The 24,314-nt window shown below is 41.4% G+C and overlaps 1 protein-coding gene across 1 annotated transcript in view; it reads left to right on the top strand.

The window, feature by feature from the left end:
* Positions 1 to 24,314, top strand: part of NCAPD3 (non-SMC condensin II complex subunit D3) — a 30,240-nt gene that overhangs the window by 1,066 nt on the left and 4,860 nt on the right. Inside the window, exons 3-32 of the mRNA XM_084495976.1 lie at positions 195 to 357; positions 650 to 834; positions 1,675 to 1,848; positions 2,259 to 2,320; positions 2,588 to 2,675; positions 3,820 to 3,953; positions 4,662 to 4,734; positions 5,325 to 5,450; positions 5,629 to 5,881; positions 6,398 to 6,460; positions 6,630 to 6,713; positions 9,443 to 9,516; positions 10,405 to 10,539; positions 11,868 to 12,088; positions 13,561 to 13,752; positions 14,091 to 14,188; positions 14,318 to 14,433; positions 15,824 to 15,931; positions 16,442 to 16,547; positions 16,642 to 16,749; positions 17,767 to 18,005; positions 18,767 to 18,846; positions 20,077 to 20,214; positions 20,551 to 20,684; positions 20,833 to 21,032; positions 21,597 to 21,707; positions 22,142 to 22,297; positions 23,027 to 23,193; positions 23,419 to 23,558; positions 23,678 to 23,755. Coding sequence (XP_084352102.1) covers positions 195 to 357; positions 650 to 834; positions 1,675 to 1,848; positions 2,259 to 2,320; positions 2,588 to 2,675; positions 3,820 to 3,953; positions 4,662 to 4,734; positions 5,325 to 5,450; positions 5,629 to 5,881; positions 6,398 to 6,460; positions 6,630 to 6,713; positions 9,443 to 9,516; positions 10,405 to 10,539; positions 11,868 to 12,088; positions 13,561 to 13,752; positions 14,091 to 14,188; positions 14,318 to 14,433; positions 15,824 to 15,931; positions 16,442 to 16,547; positions 16,642 to 16,749; positions 17,767 to 18,005; positions 18,767 to 18,846; positions 20,077 to 20,214; positions 20,551 to 20,684; positions 20,833 to 21,032; positions 21,597 to 21,707; positions 22,142 to 22,297; positions 23,027 to 23,193; positions 23,419 to 23,558; positions 23,678 to 23,755 — 4,006 coding nt within the window. The remainder of the gene's footprint in view (positions 1 to 194; positions 358 to 649; positions 835 to 1,674; positions 1,849 to 2,258; positions 2,321 to 2,587; positions 2,676 to 3,819; positions 3,954 to 4,661; positions 4,735 to 5,324; positions 5,451 to 5,628; positions 5,882 to 6,397; positions 6,461 to 6,629; positions 6,714 to 9,442; positions 9,517 to 10,404; positions 10,540 to 11,867; positions 12,089 to 13,560; positions 13,753 to 14,090; positions 14,189 to 14,317; positions 14,434 to 15,823; positions 15,932 to 16,441; positions 16,548 to 16,641; positions 16,750 to 17,766; positions 18,006 to 18,766; positions 18,847 to 20,076; positions 20,215 to 20,550; positions 20,685 to 20,832; positions 21,033 to 21,596; positions 21,708 to 22,141; positions 22,298 to 23,026; positions 23,194 to 23,418; positions 23,559 to 23,677; positions 23,756 to 24,314) is intronic.

The following is a 24,314-nucleotide window of genomic DNA, read 5'->3' as shown; positions in this document are numbered from 1 at the left end:
CAACTGTTAAAATGTTCATGGTAACTGCGAAGGAAATGCCTTGCCACAGTATAGCTCCCAAGAATTTTTAGAATACGGCATGAGAGAGGCCTTTGTGATAACCATTTTATCTGAGGTCTTTTTTGAGTGGGTGTCCTTGTAGAGAGCTAGGTTCCTGCTGGGTTTCTTACCGCTGTTCTTGTATTTTGCCTTAGAATATCTGGGCCTTGTTTGCTGAAAACAACCTCTCGCAGAACGCTCTTGTGGCTGTGTTGTACCACTTTGTCCAAGTGGGCCTGGATAAAAAAGCTAACACGCAGCAGAGGGTTTATGCTCTTCATGCAGCTGGGTTGTACTTCTTACTGCTGGAAATCCCAGGTGAGTGAAGGGATGCACCTCCTTATGGTTGGATAAAACATGATTCCTTGTTGGCAGGGGGCAGTCGGGTAGCGATACAACTGGAGAATGTTGTTGCTGATTGTAGGACCTGATACCAGCAGGTTTTGTTCAAATGATTCTTTTTCTCCTACTGATCTTTCTTAGGTTCCTAGGACAGTGCTTCTGTCCTTGCCATCTCTTTCTGTAAAAGCAAATGGAGAGATGGCCAGGTGACTTTCTGCTGTCTACGTATTTTGTCCAGAAGGTGGCTCATATTTTCTTCTCTGGGCAGGTAGTATAGCTAGCCGGATGTTCCACGTGCTGATGTTTGATAAATGTCTTCAAATCCTGAGAAAAAGCTGGCCTCAGGAACCAAACCTGATGAGGAAAAGAAAGAAGACGCATGCTGAAAGCTCTCAGACCAATGCAAGAACAAATAGAAAGAAAGGAAAGCCAAGCAGGAATAGGAGCTCCAATGTAAGATGTTTGTGTAGTCTCTTCAGATAAAAGTCTCTATTAATGAGCAAATTGTTGGCAACCTATTTAAGTTCTAGGTCAGTGTGATAGTTCTCTTTTTCAGCCTTTTTTTTTCTTTTGTTTAACATTTTCTTCAGCAGTTGGTCTGTACTTTTGATTCTCTAGCTATTGTTAGGAATTTCAGAGGTTTGATGATTCAATTCAGTTTCTTGGCTGCTGACGAATAGAAAAGTAAAGCTTATTTGTCTGTGACATTGTTAGAAAGCTCCGTAGCAAAGGGAGAAGCTAATTTATATCATCTTCTTCAGGACATCTGCAAGTTTGTATGTGACAAGCTTGCAAACAGCATTTGAGTTTCCTTACTGATGGGGAGTTAAGGGCTGAATGCTGTGGTTAGCTGTACTCAGCTGCCAACTCTGATGCTTATGTGATTTTTAAATGGAACCGAGGATCACACATCAGAATCCTGAAGGAACATTGGTGCCAGGGGGTCATGACAAGCAAGGGAAGAAGATGGATTTTCAGTTGTCATATTAGAATTCAGATAATTGTCTTCAGTTCTGATGCAATTCCTCATTATGAAGGTTTCAAATGAGAATAAGTTCTACTGGAGCTTTCTTGCAGTATACGCAGCTTTCATCCTTCTGCCTGTTTTTCCTTGTTTTTTTTTTTTTTTGTATTATTAAATGCGTTTAACTAATCTGAATGAAAAGACTTAGAATTTTGGATGTGAAACACTGTCGGACCTAGCCTGGGAACTCTGAAGCACCAAAATGTGCAAAAGAGATCAGCCACTGCTGTGGGACAAGACAATTTTGTTTCTTTTCTCTACCAATACAGGTGGACGAGATGCTTGAAGAGGAGGAGGAAGAGGACCCTGACGAGGTTTACTTTTCAACTGATGATCTTCTTCAAGTTCGCAAATCCATCTTTCTTCTTTTCAAAAACATCCTAAGGCTTCTACAAAAGTTCTCCCTAAAAGAAAAACCTCAGTGTTTGCAGAACTGCCTGCAGGTAATAAGATTCTACTCAGGGAACCTTATGTCCTCCACCACAAACGCGATGCAGAACCCTGTAAGGACACAGGAGTGTTGGCAGGCCTGCCTTGACTGGTCCCCTGAACAGACTGTTCTCTATAAATCTCAGGGCAGGGTACATGCTCTGTGTCTGTCTTATGCTTAGTGCTTGCTGGCTGGTGCCAGCTGGGCCATTCCTGTTCCATTCTGTGGTGTTAACCCTCACTGCTCCCCGGGAAAAGACACAATATTGAGCCTGGGGATTTTGGGGTTTGCTTACGTTCTGCGTCATGCAAGGGACTGTGGTTTCAGAGTTACAGAGCTCACGTTCTCTGTTCTGGCACCCAAGCAGACCTGCACATCACGTCCTTGTGTGAATCAGCTAAGCTGAGCTTTCTTTCTTTGCAGATCTTTGTTGAAATGACAAACTTTGAGCCGGTGGAACACGAGTTCAAGTTTTCAGCAACAATGTGAGCAATTAATTCTGAATGTTTATATGGTGCCTTGGAGAAGTAAAGCCCTCAGCGCTTGTGTTGTTATTATCCTGATTATACCAAAATGAAAGCATTGATTTCTTTCAGAAGAGATAATTAGAACGTGTTCCACCTAGCTAAAAGTAAACAACATTTAGTGATTATTGAACGTTTTCCAGTCAATGAGCACAGTTAATTGTAACAGTTGTAGTAAATGTTCCTCTGATGAGAGATTAAGACATCTCTTTGCCTTCTTTTGCTTAGGAACGTTAACGAAGCCAGGTATATCCCTGAGCTGGCCTATTATGGGCTGTGGCTACTGTGCTCCCCTCTGCATGGTACCGAAAATAAGGTAAAAGTTGGACAAAGTCTTTAGAATTCTCACTGCTCTATTGAAAAGCAGTAGTTGTTTCCTTCGTTCTCTGCACATTGTTTTGTTGTGTATTTTTACTTATATATACACGTGTGCACGTGTGTTTGCCATGTCAGAGTCAAGATGCTTTTTTCTGCCCCAGTGCATATTTCCTTTGACTTGTAGGACGACGCATTTCATGTGTGTTATGTTCTGGGCTTTAGTGACATTTTGGATGAATTAATCGAAAACGGAGGATAGCCGCAGTGACGTTAGATCTTTGAATCTTTAAAAAGAGAACTCCAGGTTACTGCCTTTGCCTGGATTTTCTTGTCCCCTGCTAGGTGGAGCTGCAGCACTGTTTCTGTAGTGTGCTGTGGCTGTTTGATTGTGCAGCAGAGAAGCATGATGGGATCAGGGGAAGCATTATGCCCAGATCACAGTAAGCAGGGCTGATGCTAGTTCAGAGAACACTGTCATCATGGAACATCCAGTTGTACCAGAAATCTGGCTACAGCTTTACATTTTTATTTTGGTAAATTCTCCAGCGTGGTGTGTCATCTCCTGCTTACCTGTGTGTGTGCTGCTCCTGTAGATGGAGCTTTTGAACTCTGGGTGTGACTGTGCTTGGTGAATTTGCATAAACCAAGATCTATGTTCCCTTTTTGAGACCGACCTCATCTTCCCTGTCTCTCCTGTTGGACTGCTCAGTGAGCCTCAAGATGATGAGGCATGCTGTGGTCCCAAAAGTGCAGTGGGGAGAAAACTCCAAAAGTTTTAGTGCACGTGGCAGTAAAAACATGCGTTTATTTTAAGATGTCTTCTGTTTAAAAGAAGAAAAAAAAAAGGAATTTTATCACATTCCAAATGTTTCTGGCAAATTGGACTGCTTTGGAGGGGATCTGTAGATGTTGTCAGGATGCTCTTGGGCCTTACTGGACTTGTACGAGAACATTACAGCTAGGGAAGTTCTGTGTATTAATGGGTCCTCTCTGAATTCTGCCAGAGGTCACGTTTTGTCAGGTGCTATGACTTGGGCTGAAGCTTGTTTGGTTGAGAATTATTTCGTAAAACTAGTTAAGAATGCTACTGTCTGCTCCAGCTGCTACTGAAGATGAACGTGAAGGTAATCTTTCCCTTCCAGGTTCTTCGTTGTGTCTTCCAACGAATCCTCAGCGTCATTCTGATGGTGGAAGGTGGTGTAGGTTCCAGACGCCCGGTTCTTGCAATCACATCAGCTGTGATCAGTGCCAGGAATCAGGCTATAAAATTCATCAGGTGAAGTACAGAGCTCTGGCACTACCCTTCCTGGGTATGTCTGCTCTTCTGTCTGCTTTTGCTTTACTCTTTGGTTGATAAAGGGATGAGACAAAGTGGGACTGACTTTGAAGTTTGTGCAATTGGGGCTTAATTAAAACTTGTGTAATGGGAATTTACTGAACTTGCTGTTGGAGGGAAAATTAGGAGCTGTTTGACAGAGAAGTGACAATGAGTGGAAGGGAGGTACTTTCTGTCTGTTGCTTTGTGTCTTCAGTTTTTCGGGTTTTGTAAGTTATTATTTTGTAGTTTATTATTATGAAGAAGATAAAATATTAGTAAGGAGGTCATTTCTCTTTATTTCTTTGCTTTCTCCTGCTTAAAGATGTTTTGCCTTTGATTATTTGTGGGGATCTGTGTTTTTCAAAAGTCTAGTTTGTGCAGAGATCCACAGACAACATTTAATAAGTAGATTAAGAATAAAGAAGCTTTTCATATTGCCCTTCTCCTTGTAGGAAAGTACTGGAAGAAATGTTTTCTGCCTGCAAAGTCAGGCTAATGTATAAAGTAAGTAGGTCTGCTCCCTGACAGTATCGTTTACACCAGCCCAAGTGATTCCAGAACGTGCACCTTTCAGAATGCATTTCAAAAGGAACATTCTATACGTGATTTTTGCTCTGTTATATAAACAGCCTTATTAAAACATTCTTGTTTTTTCCTCCTGCACAGTTCTGTAGTAGAGGAGCTGAAAGAAGTTGCCTTTCCTGTTCTTCGAATATTGCTGCAACATATCTGCACCAAGGTATGCTACTCTCTGGGGTATCTTGGGCTGAAGAACTTGTGTGTTGATATATTGCAGTATCTCTAACAGATCCTTTTTTTCATAGTGTTTTATAAGGAATTAAAATATTTTCATTGTCTGCACATTTCTTTACAGCCCGATCATGTTGTGTGTTAATTTTTATTGGATTTCCCAGATGTCTTCAAAATCTTGTCACATCCTAGGAGAATCCTGACACTTCCTCCCCTCATTTACAATAAACTGTACCCTACTTCTGGCCTTCCCAAATCTGCAGTTACTTTTAACACTGTTTTAGTAGAGGAAAATGAGGATTATGAGAGCTCTTTCTTCACTAACCATTTGAAGACTGCCATGTAGAAACACTGCCTCTTGATTTAATCTGAGCTCCACCTCTGCTTCGGGGAATTTGCTTTGTGTGTGTGGGTGCTGAAGCAGTGACCGAGGAAGCTGTGATTGTTATCCCACTGCTTCCTGAATGTGGCCATATTGCCTCATTAAATAAACAAATAATTCTCTTATGCTGTAAAATGTCCTGGCTTCTAGAGCAGAGCGCTGAAATATTGTAATGTGCGATTGTTCCTGTTTTTCAGGTCCCAGATAAGGCTGATTATCGCACATATGCTGCACAGGCCTTGGTGAATTTGCTGAATAAACTGCCTTGTATAGAGTTTGCTGACTTCATTGCTTGGCTATATAAATACTCACACAACAGTAAAGTAAGTACATCTCCTTACTGTTCCAGAGTTCAGCTACAGCAGTGTTGTGAGGAGGAAAAGTTCAATAGCAGTACTGAATAGCATAGTTGTTGCTGATAACCAAGAGTTTGATAAACTAAGTAGGTAAAACCTGTGTCTGCTTACATTAACACAGCACCTTGTGCATTTTCTCTTTCAGATTTCCTACAGAGTGTTTGCTCTTGATGTAGCTTTAGCTCTGTTGGATGTGCCAGAGAGAAACTCAGGTGTCTCCTTGTCGCAGGATCAGCAGAAGTTTCTAAAGCACAAGTTTTTAGTACAGGTCATGGTGTTTGGCCGGTGTTCGGACAAAGCATCCGTGGTCCGTAGCAAAGCTTTAAGCAGTTTTGCCCGCTGTCTGGAAATGAAAGGTGCTGCTGCCTTGGATAGTATACAGGATTTACTACAAGGCTGTAAGTATTATGGGTAAATTAAATAGTTAAAATGTTTCTGGAGTTTTCTGGGGAGTAATTATTGGGAGACAGCAGCACTAGTTGTCAGGCTCTTTGAAATTTGCACTGAGTGCCCTTGTGTGTTGTGTCATAAAGAGAAGTAATAGATAAGTCTCGTTACTTGTGAAGCCTTATATTTGGAAGGCATTCATTGTCATATATCTGCTCTAAATAGATTCCTGCATGAGAGATCTTTGGCAGATATTTACCAAAAAAATTGAATTGTACATTTAGAAAGAGATTAATTCTTGACTATCAGTTGATTAAGTCTTGAGTTGCCTTTTACCTCTGCTAAATTTGGGTTTTCGTGATTGGCATTCTGAACTCCCTCAGGTTTGCTAAAGGCCAGATGGCACAACTCAGAAGTGTGCATACAACATCCAATGGTTAGATCACTTGCTTGAAAAAATTTGGAATGACAGAATATCCTGAATGAAAACGATTCATTTAATTTCTTTTTTTATTTCTTTTTGGCAGCCTATGACCATGCAGTCTTGGAAGCAAACACAAACAGTGCGAGTTCGATCATCGGTGCAGAAGGTATAGAGTCATTCTCTTATGATAAGCCTCAGACTTTTCTTGGCATGCCATTTTCTAAAAATGTACCTATAAACATAGGGCGTGCATGAAGCTCTCGTTTAACAATGAACCATGTTGCTTAGTTGAATGTAAGCCATTTTTGTTCTTAAACTTTGAACTTTTCTTTCAGCTACATCCAACAATCCACTGAAGACCCTGCCGACTTTCAAAACTATTGAGCTGACAGACGGCAACGATACTGCTGTGCTTGATGGTACATCAACATTATCCTGGCCTTTTCAGATAGCTTTTCAAAACTTTAATTGAAATTACATTTTCTGAAGTGTGTTCATTGTCCATTTTTCAAGGAAAGCAGAGAGATCTTTCTGTAGAGCTGTTAAAAACCACTTACGGGTGATGAAAGGGGTGGAAGTGCCAGCGATAAAGAAATACTATTTCCACTTAAGTCTGGAAAATACATTTAATCGTGAAATACTGATGTTCATTTGTACTAATGTGGTAGCAACACTTGTTGAAAAGCAGGTAATTTATCCTTTCCAAAAAGGATGGTAATTGATGTGGGATATAATACTTGTAACTCCATAAATTTAAGGGTAATTAAATCTCTTGCTCCAGTGCACAAAGAACTAATATATTTTCGCTGCATAAAACACAGCACCTTCGTCTAGCTCTGTGATGCAGGGAAGAATTTAATTCTCTGCAGCATCAGCTATTGGCTGGAGTTGAAAGCAAAGCGTGAGGTTAAATGGACTGATGCAGAACGTCAACCCGATGGTTCTAATTTCTTGATGGCATGAAATCAGCATAGAAGTTGGCTTTTGTGGCCGTGATGTTTCTTTGAATCTCTTCAACGTAAAATCTCTTCTTCCTAACCTTTAGGCCTCTGCTGGTATCTTTGCTCTCAGTTCTTGCTGTTCACCTCTCTTGAACTGCTGACAATTCAATTTACTGCTTAGTGCGCATCCTGCATTTGTGGCTTTGTTACATTTCTCACGCTGCTCTTCATGTGGGATCTCTCTCCCTATCTCCACGAGCCAGGCTTCTATCTTCTCTATTGAAAGCTTTCTTTTAAAAGATTTTGCTGATAAATTTCATTAATCTGCTTTCTCCGATAGAACTGTCCTCCGGGCCACTTAAGGTATTGTGCGGTCCCTGTTTAGTTGCAGGCTCTGTGTGGCAGCGGATGCCTGGTTTTGTATCCGATACCCAGCTGAGCATACACTTGGCACTTGGCAAAACAAATTAAGAAAAGGCTTGGATGAAAAAAGGCTGTCTGTGGCTCAAGAGGATAGCTGAGAAACAGTGCGCTCAGAGTCAGTCAAGGTGCATTAGCAAAGCTGTCTGGCACACACTTGTTTGGCTTATGCCTGTGCTCATTTTGCATTTCTATGAAGACCAAACAGCTCATATTTTAGAAGCAAAATAAATCTTAGCTGAGGATATTCAGAACTCACTATATGCACAAGGGCAAAGATAAGAAGGGTAGGGATAATCTGCAGGGTGAAGTGCGCTCTACAGAATATTCAGTGCCCGACAGTGCATAAACAGTGTGTTCCCTTGCTAGTTCTCAGCCATTTAGGACCCAGGGGTTTTTTGTTTGTTTTTCCTGTGTCACTGTGAGTAAAAATCAATGACAATTGTCAAAGTGTGACTAATTCAGCAGATTTGGTCACCTTCACAGGAGCTTGATTATTTTTTTTATTTCTTTGGCGAAGTCTCGCAGTGAAAAGGTTCTGTGCTTTTTCCATCAAGCTATTCTCAGGAGGAAGATGCAATTGTAGTTACCTGCCAATTAAGAAAGTACTAATCATGCAGATCAGAACCCCTTTGCTTCCTTTGGTAAAAATCTGCTTTCAAACTACTGTTGATTATTTCCCTGTGACTAATCCTGTTTCTTAATGGCAATGCAGTAGACCTCCAGATGAATCTCTCAAAGTACCAGGTTACCAGATTTGACGTATATTTAGGAAATCTCTTTCTGCCAGAATTCAAATAAGTATTAATAAATAGAAGCCTTAAAAGCAAGAGTAAAATGGCTGGATACACTATTGTTTGTCAGTAGTCCACTTAAATTATTCAAAAGCTGAGAAATAGTTTTTGCTTTATATATTCAGTAGTGTGTCAGTTAATAAAATACTTTATTTTTATAAAGTAAAATGTATTTTTTCCCAAGAATGTGCAGAAATATGTATAAATATAGCTGTGAAAAGTAAAACTTAAGGTTTAACTTTCCATTCAGTAGAGGGGATGTGTTCTGGTTTCCTTGCAGACTCTTGGATTCTTCGCAACTGCAATTCTGCAGCTTAGGGAATTCAGTCAGATCCAAAATGGAGAGGTTTGCCCTCTGTAAAATAGAGTAATTCATATATTAGTGCTTTATATCATGTGGAGCTGTGAGGCATAACTCAGAAAAGGTTGTTGTAGGCATTCTGAACTATTTGCATACCAGTTGATGGATCTGTCATGTGTATGTGGTGGATCTGGGGTTATTCTGTGTGGTTTTCCCACATATGGCAGAGTTACCTGTGCTGTACACTTTGATTAGAACTTGGCGTGATTTCTCTGAGCTTTCAAACTTTGAAGGTAGCCTAACATCTCTCATAGGAAAATAAATGTGTTGGAAATTACAAATCATTTCTTTTTGCTGTGTGTGTCGAATAATTTGGTACATTGATTTCTTTTGTAATAAGTCTTAGGATTTATTTTCAAAGTTTAAGAACTTGTTTTTGTTTTTTTTCCTCTGGCAGAATGACAGCTGCAAAGAACCCAAGATTATTTCCAATTTTTTTTCTTGCTGTGCTTTGTTCCATCCCAGTCTCTTGCCTCTGAAAGCCTTGGGGAACATATTTATTGCTCATCCAAGTTCGGAGCTGTGTCCCTCCTTGTCTATGCACAGTGTACTGCGTGTTAGCACTGCAAAATGGTGGGGGGAAATCTGTCTAGGTGGGTATTATAATTTCTTTTTATCATGGTTTTGGATAGGAAAGGAAGTCATGGCCATGCTCAGACTGCGAGCCGGGGATGAGAAAACCAACGTGAGGAAATCTGCTCTCCAGGTACAGTGTTTTCTGCACGTGTTCTTGTTCTGCGTGATTACCCAGAATGAAGTTAAAATGATCAGGCAATAACCAACTGCATGCAAGTTTGCCCATCTGTAGTTTTTTGCTATTTGTACAGAATGTATATAAACCTTAAAAAGGTCGTGTCTAATAGTTCCTGATAAGTAAACAATGCAAGCATGATGATGATTTTTTTTCTAGTATTCTTGCCGGCATTCACTTACTCCATCACTTAGAGAGCCTCTTTTCAAGTGTCAATAGCCATTCAACTTGAGTGACTTTTTATAAGCTTAGGCTTAATGAGTACTTAATTTTGTTTCAACCTTGTTAACAGAGACGTTAGGTTATATCTACCATCCTTTTGAGGAATGCCTTGCTTTGCTTGTTGCTTAATTCTTTTTAATTAAGTCATGAACTTTAAAAGAGATTCTTCAATGAAAATTTCATCACTTTATTAAATATGCATCTGCTGTTGACTGACTTAATATTAGTCTTCTTTCCCCCAGTTCTTCCCCTTCAGTTCCCAGGCTGTTTTGAGCTTCTCAAGTGTAGGATTTATAACTGTTCTGTTGAGAGGCATTTCAGTTCCCCCCCCCCTTTATCTCTGGGTAAGAGACATAAGTCATGCAAGAGAAATGTCAGTTTCAAGGGGAAATTGTGACGTTAATTCTATACAGAATTGTTTTAAAATCTGAATGACTGAAAGGATGCTTTCTGTACTAAGTTCTGCCCAGTACTTGGAAATTATTAATATTATTCTTTGCTCTCAGTGAGATACTTTAATCTCTAGTTAAAGTTGGTGGGGAGTAGAATGTCTTTTTGATTTGTTACCCAGTGCTCTTGGCCTGTATTCCCAGCAAAAGTGTGCTGGTATTTGACTTCCAGGTTTTTATGAACATCCTGAAACACAAAGTGATCCCTTGTACTGCAGAGGATTTGTCCACTCTTCAGGAGCGTTGCCGGGACCCTGCGGTTTCTGTGCGGAAGCAGGCCTTGCAGTCTATAACAGAGCTCCTTGTGGTGAGAAAAAAATACCATAAACTCTTATTCAGACCTGAGGTGTAGGTTGAAATGAGGAGAACACAGGCAAATCTGGTACACATCAATTGTTTGTTCACCAAATTTCGTTTTATGACTGCATTTTATTTTTTTATTATCTTTTGACTTGAAGTCATAACTTACACATACTTGTGATTTATGTAGGATGCTTCCAGCTGTTGGAAACATTTATATTCCTGACTACTGATTTATATGTCATGGAGAAAATGTTTATCACAGAATCACAGAATTTCTAGGTTGGAAGAGACCTCAAGGTCATCGAGTCCAACCTCCAACCTAACGCTAACAGCCCTCCACTAAACCATATCCCTAAGCTCTACATCTAAACGTCTTTTGAAGACTTCCAAGGATGGTGACTCCACCACTTCCCTGGGCAGCCTGTTCCAGTGCCTCACAACCCTTTCAGTGAAGAAGTTCTTCCTAACATCTAGCCTAAAACTCCCCTGGCTCAACTTAAACCCATTCCCCCTCGTCCTGTCACCAGGCACGTGGGAGAACAGGCCAACCCCCACCTCGCTACAGCCTCCCTTGAGGTACCTAAAAAGAGCGATAAGGTCGCCCCTGAGCCTCCTCTTCTCCAGGCTGAACAAGCCCAGCTCCCTCAGCCGCTCCTCGTAGGACTTGTTCTCCAGGCCCCTCACCAGCTTCGTCGCCCTTCTCTGCACCCGCTCAAGCACCTCGATGTCCTTCTTGTAGCGAGGGGCCCAAAACTGAACACAGTACTCGAGGTGCGGCCTCACCAGAGCTGAGTACAGGGGGACGATCACCTCCCTAGCCCTGCTGGTCACGCTGTTGCTGGCCTTCTCAAGCTGGGGAGAGAAAAAGCTGAATCACTTCACTGGGATGTAATATGTAGATGATAGCACTGTAATATTTTTCCTCTTCTATTTATTCTCAAAGGTTTAGTATCTTAGTGTTGGAGCGTGAGGTTGATATTAATCAAAACTCGTTGGTTTTAGTGTTAAATCATCTGCTGTACAGTTTTATTGCAATACTATTGCAATTATTTATAGGGTTTCAAAACAAAACAAAGTATTACAGTACTGTACCCCAGGTAGCTTGATCATAGTTACAATCAGTACCTTGGATGGTGTCAAGGAAATTTGTTCCCTTGTCCCATGTGCTGCCACAACACTGTGCTAGTTGAGCAGTATGGTGGCTTATTAAAATGTATTTTAAAAGTTGATAAATGACTCTCAGGGTTTCTAGGGTCTTGCTGATCTTACCTGTGCATATAGGACTGTAGAATAACTCAGAAATGTTTCTAATATGAAGTGCGTTTCTCTCAGTCTCAGCACGATAACGTCCTGGTGCAGAAGGCCTGGTTACACGGAGTTGTGCCTGTTGTGATGGACACTGAAAGCTCTGTTCAAGAAAAGGCCTTGGATTGCCTTGACCAGGTCTTGTTGCAGCATATAAAGCATTATACGAAATTCCAGAGCGAAGATCAAAAGCAGACTCTAGCGTGGGAGCTCCTTACCCTCTTGACTTCAGAGAGCCAGGAGCTGAGGTAAGTGTCTCTCCCTGCATTGCTGGCGTTTCCATAACAGCCCTTTGTCTAGTGCCCTGGACATCTTTATTGTCTTTAGTACATTAGCATTCATGGACAAAATCCAGATTTTTTTTTAAGAACTTGGTCGTATTGGAATGTGCAGTTTTCTCTTTACAGTAGGAAATTGCCTATTGACCAGAGGACTGGGGTAGGAGCATGAGCTTATACTCCTAGCTCTCCTATTCCTCATGTGACCATGGACCATTATGTATCATAGCTTACATATTATTTAAATGCATGAGCTGCCTACTCCATAAGGGCAAGAAACTAAATTTATTGGCGGGTTGGGTTTTTTTTTTAAGTTATTTGAATTTTCAGCTTGAAGCAGTTGATGTAAGTGCATGCTGCTGCTAGAGATGGAAGCTATCACATTGTGAGCTGCTTGTGCTGCTCTGCCAGCTCTTAGGACACAGGAACTGTCAAACAGACACATTGGCAGCTGGTGAGAAGAGTGCAGTTTTGCTTTGTGTCAAGTATTTTTATTTGCTCTTGTTACCTGTGCAGTCTCCCTGAACTCTAGCGTTCGTTTACGGGAATGTCACCTGCTATTCTTGGTGTGTTGGTAGCAGCATGAATGTTAAATGGAGGTGTTCTGATGACAGAAGTAAGAGAGGATATATAAAGAAAGGAGAAGATTGTCTTTTATTAATTCTGATGTACAATATGTTACTTGTCTTATGACAAATAGAATTATTCTGCCTTTTGCAGAATGCTGTGGGATGAAGCAGAAGAAATGGGATAACACAGTATGGCAAGGACACAACATTGATCAAAGGCAGCTGTATGTTTATTAGTCAACAGGGCATAATAGCTCCGAAATAGAAAATGAGATACTGCTTGTGCTGCCTTGCCAATCTGTACCACTGTCAGTGATCTAATTTGGGCTATTTCATGACATAGTTTGCGGAGTTGACAGAGTTGTGGCACCTTCTACTTCATGACCTTAGAGTACCTTGCAGCTTGATAAATGTTAGAACTCTCTCAATGTGAAGGGGGCTACAGCTAAAACAGAAAAATGGGCAGCTTGTGGTGCCTCAACATCATCGTGTCCTGTTCCATTATGGGTGTTCAAATAAAAACTGCTGGAAAGTCTTTGGTACAGGTTGCCGAAATGTTTTCTTGATTCGTTGTGATACCAGTTCTGTCTCACTGACACGCTGCACTACATTCATGCTTGTGTGGCAGCTCTGTAATGCATTAGGACTGGTAACTGATCTGAACTGTAACCATCAGAGCAGGTAACTGAAAGAGACCAAAAGTCCTGCTAGTAAAACATGTAGTGGAAATCTTGACATATTCTGAAAAGTAGGAATGTGAAGTGACAGCAGCTTTCTTGCGTTTTTCAGTGTATCCTGGACAGAGATGCTTGCAAGAGCAAGCATTTTGTTCCCTCCTTGTTTAACTTCTGTTTCTTTCTTTCTTCCTTGTAGCCGTTACATGAACAAAGCCTTTTACATTTGGTCCCAGCAGAAAAAATTCTCTTCCACTTTCATCAATAACGTGATGTCTCATGTGGAAACGGAGCGTGCTGTGCCAGCTTGGATGTTGCTTGCTAAGGTGGCAGGTTCTTCACCCAAGCTGGATTACTCCAAGGTCATTGAATCCTGGGACAGTGTCAGCAGGTATGTGTGTGCTTTGAGCTCTTCCCTCCATTCCGCAGGAAAGAGACAGGAGTAAAGATGAGGAGCAATGCAAGTGAGCACTTCCTGTCCTTTGACAGGCAAAGTGCTGCTTAGATCATCGTTCTTTATTCAGGCAACTGGTCTGTGCAGCGAGGAAGCAGGTGTAATGGCCCGCAGATTTGTGCAGTAATGAAGTCTTACATTAAGCTTTTTGAGTTTTCATTTGGCTTGACAAGTCTGCCTTGATAATACATAGCCAAGGTGAAAGGATTCTTCTACCGTGGTTTGGTGGTGTTCCGCAGCATTAATTTTGGCTTGTCCACGCTGCTGTTTTTCAGGCAGCAGAACGTGAGCACTGACACTATAGGACATATACTGTGTGTCATCAGTCATGTCGCAAAGCACCTCCCTCAGAGCACCTGCAAGAGGCTGATTGGTGAGTGACTGAGAAGCTGCAGAGTGGAAGGCAGAGTTCGGTTTTGTCTCACAGCTTAACTGTTATTTCTTCTCCACAAGCAGTTGATTAGCTTAAACACTCATTTTATGTGTGTGGTCTCCTTTTCAGATAACATCAATTGCTGGCTGAGAGAGTTTCGATGTCCCCTGGAGGTGATTAGCCCAGCTGTAGAAACTCTGCAGAAGCTCTGCCTTGCGTATGCAGATGTACCAGAGAAGACACAGGTGTGACTTAAAATACACCTTTTAAAGTAGCTTGTCTTACACTCAGGAGGGCTGTCTCTTGAAGGCAACTTCTGTCTCCAGTCTGTTGGTTGATTAGCTCACTAAATGAGGATGATCTGTCTGCAGCAACTCAAGTCTGTTCTGCCTAGCTGTCTTACTTGGTACACTGCAGATTTGCTGGAGAGCATCCTCTAGCTAAGGGTGGCCTTGTAGAGATCTTTCCTCAGAGTTTTTGGTTTTGTTTTACAGCTGAAATACTTTGCATTGACCTTCTGTCCAAGTTTACAGCATTCCTAAAGGAAAACTATTGCTCTGCTGCTATGGTGGCAGCTATTTCTTGGGCTTGGTCCAGTTAGAAGCCATAGGTTTATCCTGTAAGTTCTGACTATTCTATACCAGAGCTGCTGTAGATGCACACATTTTCTAGGCCTCTTTCGTGAGCCCAAACATGGGGTTAGTAACACATCATTTGCACTTTTTTTTTCCCTGCCAAGTTCCCCATTTGCTTTATGGCATAGCTTTGTTTAGTAGTGAGGTGAGCTACGTTTTGCTGGTAAAATAGTGATGTGAGCCTGAGTACAGTCACAGAGAAGCTAGATAGAACTAGTGCAAGCCTCTCTTGTTAATGCTGTATGTGTTGTGATTCTCTTTTAATATTGATGACAGCTATTTTATAATAGGCATCCCAATGAAGTTTAGTAAATAGTGTGCGAAGCTGCATATGCCATTCTTCAGAGGCCTGGGTGGATTAATGGCTTCGTTTGTTGCTTTTTTGTTGTTGTTTTCTTCTTTTGTATTGTTTTCTCTTATAAATTGACAATCTGAAAATCCTCCCTGTTAGATGCAGTCATTACAACATGTTACCTTGCAACTGTGAGTGCAGGTGTACCTATACGTTGGTCACTTAGCAGCTTTAATGGCATAACTGCCATACATATATGTATTTAGTTTCTTATGCTACAAGTTTTAGATGGTAGAAAAAGAGACAAATGATGCTTTATTCTCATTCACAATCTGGCAGATGACTAGCTTTTTTGGTTCTCCCTCCTGCTTGGAATTTGCATAATATTTTCATTTGAATGGAGCCACAGTTTTGAAACAACATCTTAAAATTCATACAGACAACCTCAAATGCACTGGATATAAGTGGAAAAGTCGCCTAAATTCTTTTTGTTTAAACCCATGGGATTTCTATAATGAAGTAAACCTTAGGCCTGTGGATCAGTGAAAGCCAGGTTCTTCAAGCTGTTTTGGCACTTTGATGTGCAGGAAAAAGGCTGTCAGAGTCTGATGGATTTCAACGGGACCTAGATTATTCGAAGTATAGAAGGGTTTTCAAATTAAGGATTTTGTTTAATTAAGTGCCAAATTTTGTTTTGTTATGGAACAGGAGCTGCTCGACCAGGTGTATGGAGACTTAGTATCCACCTGTGAAAGTTATATTTCGAATATAGTCCTCAAAGAAGATGGAGCAGAGCAATTGCAAGAAGATCTCTTTGTAAGTTTGGTTCCCTTTTGTGGACTGGTCAAATGACGTAGGTATTCTCAAAATGGGTTTTCTACAGAGCTCATGCCAGTAACTATCACATGGAAAAGTACTGATGTATACCCTTTGTATATGGTAATGGCATCTCGTGTTTGTGAGCCTGAGAGTGTACAACAGTTTTATACCTTAGAAATTGCTTTAAGGATATGAGGCCCATTGTATTTTTAATAAAGTGACTGTCTTTTTCTTTGTTTTTCCAGTCATACTTTTTAGATTGGTTGTTTGGAAGTGAGACTATAAAATGTGTAGAATGCTTTAAGGTTTACTTAAATATCGTTAGTATATAGGGAGGTTTTATAGTACATTAAACATGCCCAATTTCTGTTTCAAAGCTTCACCTTCTATTCTCTAGCTATTGTCTTCTTGAAAGGACTGAGGGGATTTTAAGTTGTCTTTGGAGAAGTAACTGTACTGATTCCTGCTGTTTGCCTTTTGACCCCAGTGTTTCTTTTTCCTTTATAGGTGAGACACCTCTTCACCTTGGGTGAGGCTGCACAGCTGTGTCCAGCCAAAGTGGAGAAACGCATCTTTCTTTTGATTCAGTCCATTTTGGCTTCTTCTAACCAATGTGAGGCGCTCTACTTACTGCCTTTAATTTTGCTTTTATGAACGACACTGTTACCTGAAAAGTGTGTTTTCATTCTGGGCCTGTTCTTTTGTAGTGACAAGTTCTGTAGATGGTGAGGAAACTCTGGCTTCTCAGCCACTGTCCCAATTTAGAGGATCAGCTATGCCTCCGGTGATCAGAGCTCATGCATTCATTACTCTAGGTGAGCACTGTCCTACAGCAGAACTGTGCCCTCATTCATCCAATTCCCACCCTTTGTCTGCTCCCTGGTTAAAGTTCTGTTCCAAAGCCATGTTGATTATAACAGGCACAGTGCTCAGTGTTTGTAGTGCCTCAGTTCATAGCTTTTAGCAATGCAGATATCCATGGTAACAAGTTGCACAAACCATAAAAATACTGCCATGCATGCAACTATTTTTCAAGTCCGTTAATGCATTTTTCCTACATAGGTGTGCAAGTGATGAATGGTTAACAGTGCAGACTTGTGCTGGCCTTGTACTCAGAATTGGTTCCTGGCTGAGAGATCGTCTTACCTTTTAATAAGGTGCTCAACAGGGGCTGAAGAAAACCTGGTACAGTTCAGAGCAGAATGACTGTACATAGTTACTCGTTCTCCTTAGTACGAATGACCGTGTGATGGAAGCCTGGTCAAATCTGCATCTGCAGTACAATGAAGAGTGCTAAATGAAACTGGTTTTATACTACTTCTGTGGTTATGAATATCATTCTTTTAAACTTCTCTTCAACATCATTCTTTTAAACTTCCCAAAGCAGTTGAGAGTACTTTTTGTACAGAGCTTAGAAACAGTTAGGAAGAAGTGATGTTAGAATGCGGGCTATTTTATTTTAAGTTGGTTTAGAGATGCTCTTAGAGGTGGGTGTCTCCCTGCTATGCCTATGACAGCTGGGGCTGTTCTTTTTAGCTGCTTTGAATAATACCCTGTACACAGGAATAGTTCTCTGTGAAGGAGGGAATTTGGCATTGAGACCCACAGTATAGGTCCAAGAAGAGTTTGGAAGAACTCCTTGAAGTATAATCTCTTTGAGAGGTTGTGCAGATTGCTCATCAAGTTTCATCTTGTATTTCTTGTTTATTCCCCTGTTTGCTTCCTGAATCCTCTTGGCTCATACTGGGCTCAAAGGAGGCAGTAAGCTGGGCTGTGTTGGTTAGGAAGAAGGATACGTTCACAGCACTGACAGTCTCATCCCCATTTCACAGGTAAATTGTGTTTGCAGCATGAAGATCTGGCAAAGAAATGCATTGCAGCTCTAGCTCGAGAACTGGAGGTGTCGCATGATGTGGCTGTTCGCAATAACGTCGTCATCGTTATGTGCGACCTGTGCATCCGCTACACCACCATGGTGGACAGATACATTCCCAGCGTCTCCTTGTGTCTGAAAGACCCCCATCCCTTCATCCGTAAGCAGACGCTGATCCTGCTTACCAACCTTCTGCAGGTAAGGAGGTCCTAAGCATGCGTCTGACAGCCTGCTTCAGTTACCTCAGTTGTGCTAAATGCTGGCCAGCAGATGTATTGCTTACAGCTTGATGCTGGAGCATTGCTGCAATCTACCCTGATTTGAGATAACTTCAAACATGTATTTTGGTACTGCTCTTTTTTGTGAGGTAGGCAAAACTCTCCTCAATGACACTTAGCACAGTTGGATAACGAGATTATTTTTATTCAACGGTTATCTCCTCTCTCATCATCTTTATATTTCTTTGAACTCCCTTGCATTTCACTCCTATAGGAATGAATATAAAAAAACATCACAGCACCTTTTTCTCCTGCTGTCTCTGCTTATTGTTTTAAGGTTGTGAATGTTGAGTGGCTGACAATGTTTGCCCTCCCAGTGTTCAGATGAAGCCAAACAAGGCAGATTTGGAGTGCATTTGGCTCTGAGAACAGTGTTGAATAGCATCTGTGTCTTTGGCATTGGAGAGCAGATTTTTCTTGATTCTACTTTTTTATTGGTATCTGTGGTAAACCTAGAGGAGTGCTGCTGTGGCATTTATTCTGCTTAAAGCATCCCCCAGCACATTTTCTTTTTTAGGTTTATTTTGTATACATATGGGTGAAGTTCCTTAGCTTGCTTATTTGCCTGATGCACATTCTGTAAGCCTCCATCAGATATTGCCCTGGCTGCAGTCTGAAGATTCACACCTGAGGTTTTTCCTGGTTCAGGCTTATAACGTACTGTCTGTCCTATCCTTACAGGAAGAGTTTGTGAAATGGAAAGACTGTCTCTTCTTCCGTTTTGTCAGCGTCTTGGTGGATCCAAATCCAGATATTGCCAGGTAAAACACTCATCGGTAAAATACCGTTGGAGTTGAAGATCAGAGATGTACTCAGAAAAGATTGTCTTGCACCTTCACCATGTGAAGAAAAATTTCAGAGGAAAGGATTCTCTCATTACCCTCTTCATCATTAACACTTTAGGGTCTGAAATGGTAGCAAAGGAGTGGTGAACCTCTGTACAAGTTAATTGAAGGTCCAGTGTAGCAAGCTGTCTTCAAAATCTGCATCTCTGCTCTATTTTTGACTCTCAGATACCCAGGAAAAAGGAATTTTTGAAGCAAGCCTTTCTGAAATCTTCCTTGTGGTTTTCTAATAGCTCTGTATTGTGTGCTGGTTTGTTTTAGGAATAGGAATTCCTTTTTCTTACGCGTGCTTTGTCTTTTTAAGCTTTGTACCATGTTTTGTAATACTTCAACATATTAGAAGAGTTATGTATGCTGACCTTAAGTGCACATTTATGAAGCTTTTGTATGTTTCAAAGTCTCAAGTTTCTCTGTTACGTAAGAAACGAGAGTGGGGCACATTCCTCCAAGGGTGGTAGGTTGTGTGGAGATGCTGGATGCACTGGAGGCTTGGACAGCTTTCTGCTTGTTTCTACCTGGAGTGCTCAAATTGCAGATTGGTCTTTCCAGGGCCATCAATCTATTGTTGCTTACTAGTGCATATTCACATCTTCTTTTCTCTCCATTGTGTTTTTAATGTGTAAAAATGGCTTTCCAGTAGATGGTGGCATTGCAACATGTCGTTCCTAGAGCTTTAGCTGTGAAACATGTTGCTATTTCAGCAGGGACCTTTTTCTTTGCATCTGCATTCCGTGGCTGCATCCAGACAAAAATACTTTCTTCGAGTCTGAGATTGACTTTCAGCTCTTGGAGGACTTCTGGTGATTAACTTTTTGCAAAGTACTGTGTCCCAGCCACAATGGAACTTAAGTCATATAAATAATGAAAATGCTGTGCCTGGATTCAAGTTGAAATTTATTTCTGTCTCTGCTTTAATGGCAAGAAATGAAGTAGTATCGTGGATGCTGAGAAAGTGTATTTTTCTGGATGAAAAAGAGCTTAAAGTCAATAAGGTGGTATCCTTGTTCAAACCCTGATGGAGCTGGGCAAGAATTAAATGTGGTATTCAGGGGGATTTGGGAGACTCATCTTCTGCTTTACTGCTTTTGTTTCAGGGGTGGCTTTTAGAAGCTGTCTGGGAAAATTCTTTCTCTTCCTCCTTTCCAGGTTTGGAGAGTTCTGCTTGGTGCATCTCTTACTGAAGAGGAATCCAGGAATGTTCTCCCAACACTTCATTGAATGCATCTTCCATTTCAATAGCTATGAGAAACACGAGAAGTACAACAGGTTCCCCCAGAGCGAGCGGTCAGTTGAGCACGTTTGTGTCATCCTGCTGCTAAATGATGAATTGTACAGCCACGTGGTCTTTGGTTACAGCAAAGCATTCCTGGTGCTTTGTAATTACTTATGCAAAAAGGGGGAAACAGCTCAGGGAGATAGGGAAGGCAGAACACTTAATTTAACACTGTGACACTTCTGGGAGGACTTCTGCGTGTAATTTATGGGAACCTGTGGTATCCTAGCAGGCTTATGGGTCTCAAAAGTGACATTCAAATGTTTCTTTTTGATTTAAAGCCATATTATTTTTGTGAGATTGCATAATGTGACTTGACCCATGTAAAATTTCTTGCTTTGCTTCAGGGCAAAGAATCTCTTCTCTCTGAAAGGAAAAGATAACAAAGAAAAAAGGATGCACATCTACAGGTTCCTTCTGGACCATTTCACAGATGAACAGAGGTTCAACATTACAACAAAGATCAGCCACAGTGTCTTAGGTAGGGGTCTGTCTTTACGAAAATATGACAACAAATCTGGCAAACAACTGGTGTCTATTAAAGCCGTGAGTCCAGCAGTAACTTCCTGACTTTCCTGGCCCTGCTTTTCCCAGTAAAATGTTTTTTACTTCTTCCCTGCCTGTTGCAGCATGCTTTGTGGATAACGATCTTCCGTTGGACATGGAAGCCAGTGAGCTGCTCTCAGATACATTTGCAATCCTTAGCTGCAAAGAAATCAAACTATCAACTATGAGATCAAAACCTGATGAGGATATTCAGCCTGAAGATGATGAATTGGCAATGGCCAATGCTGTCATGCAAGTAGCACAAAAAAAGCTCATTTCACAGGTAAGTGGCACTTAATCTGGTGCGGGAAGAGGGCTGTCCACCATGCTGGGAGGACTTTTACTTTTCTGTGATGGAGAAACTTAAGCAAAAATTATCCACGTAACAAAACAATGCCAGGAACATACTGTACATGCAGGGTGTTAAGCAGGCTCTGTAGATCTGCTCTGATCTGATCTATATAAGCAACATGTGTTGTGAAAACACAATGTTAAGGCTGGATCTGTAATTTGTAATGGATGCTAGTACTGGAGGGGTCAGTTGAAATGAGCATAAGTGCGTTTCTTCTGAAAGCAGTGAACCTATGCTAGGTTAAATTTGTTCCACAGATCTTATTGGGAGAGCATCTGAACATGCCATTGGGTTTTGGTGCACTTTTTGGCAATTTGCTTTCAGTGTGCAAACTGACTTGGTGGTAGATCTTGAAAGCCTATGTACGCGCGTGCAGCGTAAAAGCAGACTTAATTGTGAGAATTCCTCTCACTTAGGCCATTCATCTAACACCAGAGTGACTTCTCCTTTATGGCATCTTGTAACTATGTTTATATCATGCCTTGTTTAAAAAAGGTTCAAAAGAAGAACTTCGTAGAAAACATCATTCCAATAATCACATCACTGAAGTCTTTGATGGAGCAGAAGAAGATCCCAGCTCTTCGGGACCTTATGAACTACCTACGGGTAAGAGGAAGTGTTTTCTTGTTATTGTGGTTTGTTGTTGTTGTTTTTTTTTTCCCCTCTTAATTTAATGTGTTAGATGTGCAATCAGTAATGGAACGAACAGTCTTCTTAGAAGGAAATTTGGAAGGCATATGATGTTGTGACACTGCCACTGTGTTAAATATGGTAGGAGGTGGAGGGATTTTAGATAAGGATCTCACAGTGTGTTACGTGTGAGCCTCCTCATGGAACGTGGGCAGAAAGCTTGAATGCTGGAAAGCTTTTTCATGTTCTGAAGTACAAATTGGAATTTCAACTCTTAGTCTGTTAAAAACACCTCTGCTCTACCAACTGGTATTTCCTTTTGCACTTAAGCAGCTGTGATCTGAATGGAGACATGAATCAGTAGTCAGGAGAGATTTCTGAAAGAGTTTAAACATTCCTTATTGCTCCAGGAAATGATGCAAGATTACCGAAATGAAATCAAAGACTTCTTTGCTGTGGACAAGCAGCTGGCAGCCGAGCTGGAGTACGATATGAAGAAATACGAAGAGCAGCTGGGCAGGGAGAAGGAGTCAGACCAAGAGCATGCCTCAGCATTGCAGGCAGAGGTGGTTGGGACCATTAAGTTCGTACACATGCTGTCTTTTCTGAAAAAGTTTGTGCAGAAATAGAACCCAGACTCTGTATGTCTGTGGTCATGGTAGTGTTTTTCATATCCCTGTGCGTTTGCTGACAAGAAGCGTTGGCTTCAGTCATCTGATATGCTTAGAACAACAACAAACAGCACACACTGGCTAAAGAGGAGCAACAATTAACATAAAAATAATTCAATATAAAGGGAAGGACAAGTCTAATTTCCCACTGCCCGTCCTTATATGCTGTGTTGCTCTCTGTTTCCAGAGTGGTAATGATAAACAAGTCAAACAGAAAAGGATTAATTTTGGCTGATTTTAGATTTATACGGAATGGAAACTTACATCTCTGCTAGTCATGCAGATCCTCATTTAAAGTCAGTGGTAAAAAAAAATAAGCATGTGCTTAGTTCGTTTGTCCTGAATTATTTTAGATACCTACCTTAAGGTGAGATGACTTTTACCCTGGCAACCTGACTTTAAAGAGCACCTATATATAGACCTCTAAACTAGGACATGAATATCCCATCAAAACTTACTATTTGTTCCTTGTTAAAACTTTGTCCCATAAACTCTTTCTCCCTAGCACCCCTTTATGTCCATCCCACAAAGGATTCAATCACACAGCAAGTAGGTCTAGGTGTCTCATGTCCAGGGTTTTCTGCATTTGTGTCTATTGTTACATGTGATCCTTCTTTTCTGTAGCAACCTCCATCTTCGGAGACAGCTGTTCCTTCTGGTGGCTGGAATGCTAACGCCCAGTCCCCTGTTAGGAGACAGCCCTCATCCCCTCGATCGAGTCCTACCTCTGTGCCTTCTGAATTTATGACACCTAGAGCTGATGTTCTGAAACAACCATTGCCTGGTCGCAGGTATGGTTTTTATATCACTGGTTACAATATTCTACAGGGCTGTTGCTTTGTTTATCCACTCCTTGCTTAGTGTCCACGTCACCAATGGTGCAGCATAACTTTGGTAACAAAGGGGTCTGAGATTGTAAAGGACTGGGAGGGACACAGAACTTTCCCTCATTAGAAGCATCTCCTCCGGGCTTGCAGAAAGAAATCACTGTTACTGTAATGCCTTTTGCCCTGTAGGCCAACATCTTGGAGCACACTTGCCATCCTGAACTCTGCCCGGAAAGCAGTGGAGGACAGAAGCAAGCAACGCAGCAAGAGCTTCGGGGGCAGTTTATCAGCTGTGTTGTTTCCATCGAGCACAACTAGCAGCAAGCAGGGTAGGAAGCTTGCTACAAAATGATTCACCATTGGACTAGGCTGGTTGACACAGCCTGATTGTTAGACCCTTGAGTTCTCTGAGCATTTCTGTTCTTAATGATTTTGTTGTTATTTCTAGCATCTTTCCGAAGTGTGAATCAACAGTCTACTGGATCAAACGTTTCTGTGGTGGGCCGTGCAATCAGCACACCAGAACGTAAGTAACCCAACAGAACTCTTTCCAAATTGGACTGAGCCCTCATTTTCTGAGAGAGGGGCGGCTCCCTTAAAGAGCAGAGAAAGTTAGTCAGTATTGGCTACTTATTTTGTAAATGGCTGTGGTAGATAAGAGCTATTCAGAAATTGAAAGTCTCAGATGAATAGCGTACATGGGAAAGGACATTCCAGTATGGTTTTCATTTACATGTCACAGGGTATTACAGTATTGAGTTGGTGGAGGAGAGCTTTTATTTTGGGCTGCTGAAACAACAAATCCACTGCCCTTTCTTCTTCCATCAACTACGGGGTGCTGAGGAGGCATGTTGTCAGAGCTCCTTAGCAGCTTGTGAGGGGTGTGCAGGATTCTGCTCGCTCTCCTTAACCCTGGAAGCATAGCTTGGCACTTCTAGACTGAGCTACAGAACCCTGCTGCAGAGGGAAATACTCACGGCCCAGTCCTTTCCAGCTCTAAGAAAAGGGATTCCTGTTGTCCAAGCAAAAGATCCCAGGTGAGCTGTGACCTGCTTCTGTCACTACAGCAGGCGGTGAGCGGTGTC

The sequence above is a fragment of the Aythya ferina genome (assembly GCF_964211825.1).
Source record: "Aythya ferina genome assembly, chromosome: 22".
NCBI lineage: Eukaryota > Metazoa > Chordata > Aves > Anseriformes > Anatidae > Aythya > Aythya ferina.
This window is presented reverse-complemented; position numbering and strand designations above follow the sequence as displayed.